Source organism: Anarhichas minor, unplaced genomic scaffold (genome assembly GCF_050575085.1).
Source record: "Anarhichas minor isolate MPS153535 unplaced genomic scaffold, ASM5057508v1 ptg000041l, whole genome shotgun sequence".
NCBI classification, from domain to species: domain Eukaryota; kingdom Metazoa; phylum Chordata; class Actinopteri; order Perciformes; family Anarhichadidae; genus Anarhichas; species Anarhichas minor.
The window spans coordinates 4,027,744-4,038,364 of record NW_027466487.1 but is presented as its reverse complement, the minus strand read 5'-3'; the positions used below and the strand labels follow the sequence as shown (position 1 = coordinate 4,038,364).

The 10,621-nt window shown below is 39.9% G+C and overlaps 1 protein-coding gene across 2 annotated transcripts; it reads left to right on the top strand.

The window, feature by feature from the left end:
- Positions 1-382: 382 nt before the first annotated feature.
- Positions 383-9,810, top strand: il6r (interleukin 6 receptor). 2 transcript variants are annotated; one of them, XM_076109202.1, is made up of 12 exons: positions 383-787; positions 1,862-2,482; positions 3,045-3,168; positions 3,874-4,052; positions 4,146-4,315; positions 4,451-4,601; positions 5,446-5,486; positions 5,618-5,675; positions 6,072-6,174; positions 6,323-6,530; positions 8,946-8,992; positions 9,463-9,810. In XM_076109202.1, exons 1-11 carry the CDS (start codon positions 706-708, stop codon positions 8,958-8,960), a joined length of 1,752 nt encoding a protein of 583 aa, XP_075965317.1. In that variant the 5' UTR covers positions 383-705; the 3' UTR covers positions 8,961-8,992; positions 9,463-9,810. The 2 variants fall into 2 exon arrangements, with proteins under 2 accessions (XP_075965317.1, XP_075965316.1); XM_076109201.1 differs by lacking the exons at positions 8,946-8,992; positions 9,463-9,810 and having other exon boundaries at positions 389-787; positions 6,323-7,288.
- The last annotated feature ends 811 nt before the right edge of the window (positions 9,811-10,621 follow it).

Below are 10,621 nucleotides of genomic sequence, written 5' to 3'. Positions count from 1 at the left end.
AGATGACCACGCTGCTGTGGGCCATGAAATGAGGTGAAAAATAGCCGGCAGCTTTAAAAATGTTTGTACAATGCAACAACAAAAAAATTGACCTGTGGTACCTTGTGTGGCAAAATCACTCTTTAGTCGTCTAGTTTATCACGATGCACCATCATTTGTTATTGGCAAATATGAAAATATGTGTGGAAAGAGATATTTTGAGTACTTGTCAAGACTTGTCAATAAATGCAACTTGTTTACAACTCAATACTACAGAAAATCCATATACATTCCTACACTTACAGTATGTCATTAAAACCAAAGTGCACCATGTGTGACACAAAAAAATGAAGGATATCAAGAAGGGAACTTGAGTGTGACAGACTTCCTGAGTATGACCAGTTTTAGATATTAAAATTAAAATAGCAGGCCTATTTTCAGCTTTCACAGGGGTTTTATTTTGACGCTGGGTAGGATTTCCTCTTTAAAGTACTGAACAACGGGAAGAGAGCTGGGATTTCACAATAACGGGTCTTACTGACAGCAGACTGCTGCAACCAGAGGAAACCGGTAACTGTGCTTTAACAACCCCGTCTGTGCAGGAGGACCTTCAGTTGTTGTTGCTCGTGTGAAGAGATTGATGAGAACCACAATAATCTCCAACTGGTGCTGTTTGCACGTAAGTGATGGTGTGAGGACCCGGTGAGGGGAGACTCATGCGCAAACATGCGGGGTTTTCTCCCTTTGCTGTGCGTTCTGTGCGCCGCACAGGTCCAAGGCATTTTCGACGGAAAATGTCCGAGAAAAGGTAATAATCTTTGTGATTGATCCATCCTGCCATGTCAGTAAAAACAAGCCATGTTCTGACTTACTTTTAATTTATTACTTCAAAAGCAGATGTAAGGTGTTTTGTTCGCTTATGGGGTCATTATTGTCACCCACAAGAGTTATTCAGACTGTTGTCAATCACAGTAAATGGATCAAACCGTGCTCTGTAGCAGCCTGCTTTGTTTGCAGTGTAAGCACAGTGCTACATTGTTTCGCAAAAGTTGTTTATTTTTCGTATTTGACATATTTATAATATAGATCATTAAGAAATTATCTTTATTGTCATTCTGTGTTGTTTAACATCTAAATTGTTGTTTTGTAAAGCTTTTGTGGAAACTCAGATAAATGTTATTCATATTATTTGCTTAAAGTATTTACTCAGTTGTTATTTTCTCCAGATGTTCAGTTATTTTTTCTTAAAGGGAATAAAGTTCCTTTTACTTTGGTGTCAAAATATCTAATTATCCAGATTATTAATGCAGGTCAGACAAATGATGTATATACTATGTCAGGCAAATTCATATGTTAGAATATGTGTAAATGTATTAAACCTAAATCCTGTCCACACACAGTAGCAGATGTGTGGTTTTGCCTTCTCTCAGCTGCAGAGCCTCTAGTTATATCCATATCTTTAGGCTAGATAGACAGAGAACTGGGAAACTGGGAGTAAGGGAGAGAAAGTATGTTTGCAAGGCCAATGGACAGGAGGGTGTAAATACTTCTCAAGTCATAATTAATTGAGTTTTGAGTGCAATCCGAAAATCTGTGTAATGTCAGAAATGTAAATAAGTGAGAGGGCATGATATAAAAAGAAACAGTAAAGAAAAGATGACTCTTAAAACAGGAAGTTAAAAAAGAGTTGGTAGTTTTGGTTATGTAATGTTCTATCTGTGCCGTGCGGAGTCGACAGCAACCGATGCTCAAGAACTTGTCATTTTGTGCAAAATACTGTCTGAATGTACAGTAAAAAAAGTCTTTCCCACACATAGGTCAGAACAACCAGCACACCTGTTGATTTATAAACTCTATAAATTATGTTTGTTTTTCTGTCCAGACCCTCCCCCTGGTTTGTTGGTTGTATCTCCGGGCAGTAAGTTGGTTTTGACCTGCAGTGGTGGTGTGGAGGTGAACGGAGTGAAGGTCAGCATTCACACAAACAACAGAAGAGGGAGTTCTTTTAATGCAACCCCAACCACTGTAAACATTATAAGCAAAACTGGAGTTTTGATGAAAAGCAAAACACATACTGTGAAAACTCCTGTAAGTGAGGGATACCAGTCTAACTCAGAATCGTCAGGGGAAAGCAGAAGCCCTGGACGTACAGAGACAGGATATACAGCTTCTACCACCACTCACACAGTCCGGCCAACCAATGCGAGCAGACTGCTGAAGGTTGAATCCGACCGGGAGGCTGAGGAGATGGACGGCGTCGGCGATTATGAGGAAGAGGAGGGAGCGGAGGAAGGGAGCAGAGTAACAAGAGGCATAAAGTCAAGGCTACAGTGGAAGCGGAACGGTAGGACAGTGGGAAAAGGAGACGGAGACTGGGGTGAAATCACATTTGAGAGGAGTGGGGCTTCACTGTCTCTGTCCTCGGTAAGACTGACGGACTCTGGGAGGTACACCTGCCATCACAGAGGCAGAGAGAGGTTCTCCTTAAAGGTAAACGTTGCAGGTGAGTCAGAACAGCAGGCAATTGGATATTTATCCTTCGCTCTTTCATTTGTCCTAACATATCATGTTTTTCAAAACAAAAACCTTAGCATTAGCGTTAGGTTTTCTGTATAAAATACAGTTTTAGTAAGACGTTGCAAAGTGCATTATGCTACATATTCAGAATGTAAGTGTAAATGAAAGATGTAATGCATCAGTGTGACAATAAACTGAGTAATGATGTAGGGGTAGAACAATGAGATGCTACTTCACATTTAATGCTTTAATGCATACATGCTTATGGTATGGTGCCCTGCTTTTCTCTGTTTTACATTATTATTGATTCAATATTTTTGTGATTTGGATTGTTGGTTGGACAAAACAAATATTTAAAATTGACTTATTGGACTCTGAACAAGCATTATTGCCATTTTTTTATTGTTTTTAAAACCACTCATTAAATTGTAGTTGTAGTTGTCACTTTCGGTGATTGGTTGGTGGTTGATGTCGATATATTTAGTAAAGACAACAAATAACTAAGAGATGAATATACAGTACCACTGCATGTCTTCTTTATGTGTTAGATCCTCCAGAGAATCCCAGCCTGTCCTGCTACAAAAGGTCACCCAGCAGTAAGATTCGCTGTGAATGGGTGCCTCAGAAGCCCGTCACTGTATGGCCTAACTGTTACCTCTTACTCAATAAAAGGTAAGGACAGACACTAATACCACAACTACCCAATGAATAACTTGTACTTGTGTGTGGAGATAGTAAATACTACTTTACAAACAAACCTTTAACAACATTATAATCTATGATTGAGATGCAGTTTCTTTTCAGTCTCTGGGTCAACTGACCTGTCAATCACATCAGGTCTGTTAGCAGGTCTCAATTTCACATATACATAGATGTACAATAAATAATTTGAATTATTCTCCTTTGACACCTCGTCATGGTTTATCCCTCCTATACCATGCCATACATTTCAAACTAGAGCATTTGATGCTGCGTTGAATGATTTAGACTCCAAATTCAAAAGTTAACCAGAAATGATGACGTTTTGGGAAGAAAACTGCTAAAGTTTTGCAGTTGAGACATCTGAAATAGCTGAATGGAAGTGCCCGGAGAAGTTGATGTTTCAGAGAAAGCATTGAATGAAGTATTGGTTGAAATAAAAAAAAAATTGCGCTTTTATTAGACATGTGACAGTAGAGAAATGACAGGAAATGAGGGGAGAGGGAGCGAGAGAGTACTCAGCTGGACTACTAGACCACCTTGGCACCCCAGAAAAATACTACATATGGGGGGTGAACAAGGTTAAAACTACAACAGCAATACAAATCATGTTCTTTTTTTATCTCACCCATCTTCCTGTGAGTGAAACAGTTATTTCCTTGTTGTTCCTTCTCTCAGCCCGACAGATGCATTTCTTCGATCGCAGTGCTCATACTCATCTCGGCGCTCCCGCTGTTGGTGTGCTCTGGAGCACAATGAGGACGAGCAGAGAACCCTTCACACGGCCTACCTGTGTGTTACGAGCATCACGGGAAACGCCACCAGCGCCCTGGTGCACTTCCTACCTCTGGGCATTTGTAAGTTTGTGTGTCGAGCCGGGTGTGTGTCCGTGTCACGTGTGCGTTTGGTCTGATGGATAACGCTTACTATATTCCTTCCCGCTCCCTCAGTAAAGCCAGACCCTCCATCGTATGTGACAGTTCGACAGGAGGAGGGACAGGAGATGAGGATGACCGTCACCTGGGGTTTGCCGAACTCCTGGAAGCCCCAAGACAACTATTATGAACTAATCTACGAGATCAAATACCGACCTAATATATCCTCGTTATATCATGGGCAGGTGCGTGCTGGTGGACAAATGCTTTCTGAGCATGCACTGTCGGTGTGAGTGTGTTTACTTTTCACAGTTCAGTCGTAGTGTTCTGGCCTGAACAATAAGGTTTTCCTGGTTGCCTCTCTGTATGTGTCCATGTAGATACAGACGATAAAGAAGCGCTCCTACACTATCACTGATGCAATGCCTGGTGTTGAGTACTTGATACAGCTCAGAACCAAGGAAGAGTATGATGGTCAGTGGAGTGACTGGAGTAAACCTGTCTATGCCAGCAGTTGGTTATTCACGACAGGTAGGCACACATGCACACACTCATACATGTAGAAAGAAACGTGAACAAAATCAAGCCATTTCAAAATTGTGTCGTGCGTTTAGTTGAAGCTGTTGTTAGTGGAAACTTCAAATTAGCACTTTTTCTTGCTCAGGGGCCAGCAGGCAGAAAAAGTGTGTTATTGGTTTTAGAGACGTGGAAGTGATGTGGATTAGGGGAACCTGTAAATCATTGAGCTTTGCCACCTTCGTAATACATGACCCAGCCTGGACGCAGACAAAGGTAGCCATGACGACCTGAGCAGGAGGGCCTCCTGTTTCCTTCCCGTATGATTGGGTTTTCCAAAGAAGCTCATCATAATCACCCTCTCATACGTACCTACTTTTACTCCTTCCAACTGTGCTTAATATGCAGCTATATCACAGAAGCAATCATCAACAGAATATCTTTTCTCTTTAAAGAACTTTTCACTCTCAAAAACGTCTGTAGATCAAAACATTCGATGCTTAAATAAGTCTTGAATCCAAAGGTAATGATTTTTTAAAAACGAAACATGACTATATAAAAGAATTATACAATAACAGAACTCCGTCTAGATCAGTGGCTCCCAACCTTTTTTTCATGTGATGAGATGAAAGACTTTATTTTGTGTAGCAGAAATTGTTTATTTCTGGTTCCTGTCTTGCTGGTCTTTCTTGTGACCGCTTCCCAACCTCCAGATGTGAAACACTGGTCTAAACAAAGCATTATATACAATACAGTATGTTTTTACTGTTCATGAATGTTATATTGTCTAGATGAAGGGGCTGCCTTTCTGTTAAAATTGTTGATAACATGTCATCTGCATGGGTTTCTTTCTCCTCAGCTAAAGGGTCGTTCGGGAAGGATGATCTCTCTGCCACAATGGTGAGAGTCAAAGAGGCATTAGTGCTATACTGTAATATATATATGTAATACTGTACTATAATGCTGTACTCATTGTTGTCCTGCCTCCAGTATCTCACCACGTCTCTTGTGTTACTTTCTCTAACTTGCAGTTCCCAGTATACACAGACAACGAAGGCAGCTCCGATACAGATGATGATGTGTTTGATGGTAAGACAGCTAGCAGACAGTGAAACATGTTGGTTAATTTGTTCATGTGTGTGTGTGTGTGTGTGTGTGTGTGTGTGTGTGTGTGTGTGTGTGTGTGTGTGTGTGTGTGTGTGTGTGTGTGAGAGACGAGGGGGGAAAAGACGAGAGAGAGGGAACTCTTAAGTGTTGAGTGCTGAAAACCCCCTCTGCCCCACTGGGTTTCAACAGGAAGCCATGTCATCATAATAACTGAGGCTTAACAACGAAACAAGCCACAGGAAACATGGCTCAACACAAATCTCACACACACACACACACACACACACACACACACATTCAGTTACACCCATACACGTTGCATGGATGTTATTCAGCTCTATTAGGATTTCCCACTGTCTTCTCCTGTCTTTACTGCAGTTCCTGAACCAGTCGAAAGTGGTGCAGAGGTGTTACGTCATGTCATGTGGATATCTGGTTCACTTTCTCTCTTGTCGGTCATTTTGGCTGCCTACATATTCAGGTAAATTATATCTATTTCTATCTATATCGAAAATATAGTATTTCCTGCTGTACAACAAACATGGATACATTAATAACCAGTCGATGGATGTCCCAGTCTTCAAATCTCAGCAAATTATTTCAGTCAAATTTTCTTCTTTTCATTTCAGACACAAGGACAGATTTATGCCTAAACTCCAGAGACTGAGTGTCGTCATACAGTGTGATGACTCTCCGCGGCCTCAGCCTTCTGCACCAAGACCTCCAGAAGGACAGTCTCTGGTGACCTTTGCCCCTCCTCGTTACAAAAAAAACCCACAGAAGGAAGTGGAAGAAGGGGAAGACGAAAATAAAGAAGAACAGCGGCTGAAGGAGAGGGTAGAAGCCATGCACTTCAACAACACAAGTTATTTCTTTCTCCATAGGGACTCATGAGCAGGCAGGAAAGGGAATAAGACTAGCCAGTGTCACAGATGACTAAGGATAATGGACTTAAAATTGTTATCATTCTCCAATGAGCTTCTGTTGGAAACAAAAATTCTACTATTCTTTAACTAATACCTAAAATACCTCTCATAGACTTTTTGTTGCCTTTGTCTCAAAACCAGCCTTTTACCTGCTCTTTCTCAAGTCTGTGCCAAGTGTGTTGATGAACTGTAGACTAGATGTAGGCCTCATTATAGGCCTGCGTCAAGCATACCGCCTCATCTTCTGTTTGTATATAATTTCTATTAAGGTTTATCAAATATGTCACTTGCCTCCTGCTCTTTCTGTTTAAACATATTCTTTACAAGGTTTGACAAGAATTGCCAAAAGTTGCTGACAAAAGCACTGGTTGTTCATCAGCTGTCCTCCCTTTTAGACTGATTAGGCCAGGCTCATTGTCTTGTTTAAGGTTCTGTGTTGGCCCCTGAACTCCAGGTTGTAGGACTATTTACAGTACCTTGTAAAAATAACATCAACTGATAAGACACAGGCCTTAAGTTGGGTCCTGCTTTATTATCTGATCTTGAGCCTCTGTCTTGAAGGGAACCTCTGTGACAAAATATAGTTTTAAGACCTCCATTACCTTAGTTTTGTGTTTATGTGTCATATTGCAAAATTTATTTAATAAAATCAAATTACCACTCAGCAAATCGGGTGCTATGTTGCCTAGTATTCTAAACTGCACACATTGCACAGCGAAGGAGGAACATGGAGTTAATACAAACCCGAGCAGCATGTTGAGGTGGGATACAAAATGTCAAAAATCGAATTGGAATTTTAAACAGTTTTCAGTGTCTGTACAGCTAAATCTAAACAGGATTTAGCTGTACAGGAAGTAATTCATCAGCCAAAACCTCATCAAATATGATCGTTGTGGTCATATGTGGAATGTGATGGGGTATAATTAGAGAAGTTAATGAAATGAGTTAGTGATGAAACTTCACTTCAGCCACCGTGGTGGTTTACCGCTCTTGCAATACTACAGAAAAAAAATCAAAAAGTTGAAGGATTCTTGAGTTTTTTTAAGAGGCTCTAAGTAGACAAAACAGTGCTGTTTATACCTGCCATGCGATTCTCAAATGATTCCTGCTTCAAGACGTGGATTCAGTTCAATTACGACACAATAATATACTGGGAGCTATTGTCCTGTCACATGCTGCCACCTCGCGGACGCAGCCATTATTGATGGAGGTCGTTTCCATAGCAGCACTTCTGCCCAAACCGTATCAAACGTTTGCCGGTCAGCGGACACAGTACGGTAAAGAATTAGACGAACACAGATGATGGCTGGAAATGGAGCTTTAGCGAAACTGGACGTCGGAGTATTAAGTGCTGAGCAGCAAGAGAAGCTGCGACGCTTCAAGGTAACACCGCTAACGAGAGAGCCGCAGCTTGATCTGCATGCTGTTGATCAGCGATCCTTAAAATGCATTTTCTCATGATTGTCAGATCAGAACGAGAGTCGACAACGAGACGTATTTGAGATCGCACCCAGAAGTAGAGGTATTGATAGGGGGCTTTCTAAGGTAACGTCAGCTAGATCAACTTCTTTTGCTTTTAGACAATAAAAAGGCTCGTGGTGTGCGTGTTGGTGAACTTTACTATTGCTAGTTGTGTTGGAGACTGAGATCCTGATGTCACACAGACGTAAGCTTGCTCTCATGGACAGATAACACTTAACCAAACCAAGGCCAGCCTTTATAAGCACATGTAAATGAGCCTAATCTTGTTTCTCCTCCTAATGAGCGTGGTGGCATCCTTAATTAGTTGTATTTAATAGTATTGTCTGATAAAAGACACCAGCAAGTAAACAATATAGGCAACCTAAAGAGAATTACAGATAGTTACAGTATTACTATATTTAGGCTACATTTGTGATAAAGAGGATTTCCCCTTTGGAAAGTTATATTACAAAGATCTCAGGTACAAAATATAACAAGACTAGAACAATTACATGATTAAACAAAATATGAATTAAAGCCTAAATATTTCAAATAAAGGTTTGTGTCTGAAAAGATGTAAACTGAGCTTGACATGCACATATCGTCAGGCAAACGATTCCATGTAGTTCTAACTTATCTCCGCTTGCTTTTGGAATACATTTAGCTCTGAGTTTTCCTGGTGAACATGAGCTTGTCTTTTTCTTTTATTTGTTTGTATTTTCAAGGATGATAAAAGGTCTGAGTTTGTCTGTATGTGCAGCCAGTTGTTTCTAGAAAAAATGCCATACTTTAAAAAGCCTATTCCAAGCTGCTCATACTTTAGTTGTACAGTTACTATTTGTATTTTCTGTCCTCCTCCTCATAGAGATGTAATTCTTAAAAGGCCCGCTGATATCCGTGAGTTTGCTGCAGGTAAGTTGCACACACACACACACACACACACACACACACACACACACACACATAATGTTTCGTATGTCACATGTTTGGGTATGATATCATTTTATTGTGCTGTCCCATGAAAAGACAACAATCCTTTGATCGTTTAGTTTGTTTTTTTCCACACAGAAATAAGTTCCTCAAGCTTTGGCTATACAGAAAATACTAAAGTGAACAACTGTTTTAGCATTATTTTTCTGAGCTTTTTTATTAATTCAAATGTTGGGCATTTTTAAAGCTTTACTCAAATTGAATAGGCATGAATGGGAGTGTGGTTGAGTGCCACTGACATCAGAAAGTACGAGAGATCGACAAAGTCATTGTTCGATTTTGTTTATTCGTGGGATTTGTTGACAAGAAGAAACATAAAACAATACCATAAAAATACTGTTAACACACAAGCTTGATATCACCCACTAACCAGTGTCAATGGGCTTTTTCAGATCACTTCTCCAACCCAAATCTTCATGTGGTTATTGGCTCCAAAGTGGAAGGAAACATGGAGTGAAACAAACCCAACAGTCACGCTGCTTCTCCTTTGTGTCTTTGTCTGTACAGAGCAACACACGGATGGACTCTATTTTAGAAACGACAAAGACACTCATACATTTGCTTCAGTCCACTAATTGCTCAGTTGACAACATTATTGTCAGATTTCCAATCACGCATCATACACAAATCAAAAATGTGTACATGGAAAATATAGGCAAACTTGTAAATGTGTACATAGATATTGGCTGTAAGTGTTTTGATTTAAAAGCTGGAAATAAAAATGTATTTAAAAAAAACAACTCCTTAAGTATTTCTTTCTTTTGTGACATGCAGTATTATATTTTCCTGCCAGTTCTACTGTAGTGCTGTCTTTTTTCTCTCTCTCACTCACTCACTCACACACACACACACACACACACACACACACACACACACACACAGACATAATTAAATAAGATGCACCTACTTCAGGAGAACAGGTTACCACCCAGCCTACTCACATTAGATGTGAGAGAGGCAGAGGAACAACACGCACATCTTTACTTTTCTGTTTTTAAATTGCATTGTTTTAAGATTCTACCTGGTAGCGGACGCAGATTATGTAAGTAAAAAGTAATTTGTACATAAATCAATACGTTCTTTGTTTCCCTTTTCAGTCTGTGTGATGCGTTGATAGTTTCCGGTATGTAATTATGTTGAAGCCATTACTTTGCTTAAACGTACAGGTATAAATGTGTTTTTGTGTTTTATTTAATTTTTTTAAATTCTTGATATATGTGATTATATAGCCAGCACATAAAACATTGGGCACTAAAACCTTATCAATTTTTATTTTTACTCTACCATTTTTGGTAATCGCGTATTTTTAAATGAGAAGTCAAATCAATGGAGAGCAAACAAATTGAAAGCAAAGAAGCAACATGCAAATGTTTGAGAGGGAGCTCCAATATGTGAGAGACCATGTTGAATTCAAAGTTTGTGTTTATGCAAAAGTGATGGCGGAAGAGACCAGAAGCAGGCAAGCACATCATGTACTTTTCCAAACATGTTTTTCACAGCATGTTATCCTCCAAAGTCCATGGAGCCTCCTGTAAGATGGGTAACAAGGGT

Bases quoted from the DNA above. Each gene is read 5' to 3' on its own strand.
- il6r (XM_076109201.1), top strand. From the start codon at position 706: ATGCGGGGTTTTCTCCCTTTGCTGTGCGTTCTGTGCGCCGCACAGGTC. The intron at 4,053-4,145 runs GTAAGTTTGTGT...CCGCTCCCTCAG, and splicing joins CTTCCTACCTCTGGGCATTT to TAAAGCCAGACCCTCCATCG. The intron at 4,316-4,450 runs GTGCGTGCTGGT...GTGTCCATGTAG, and splicing joins CCTCGTTATATCATGGGCAG to ATACAGACGATAAAGAAGCG.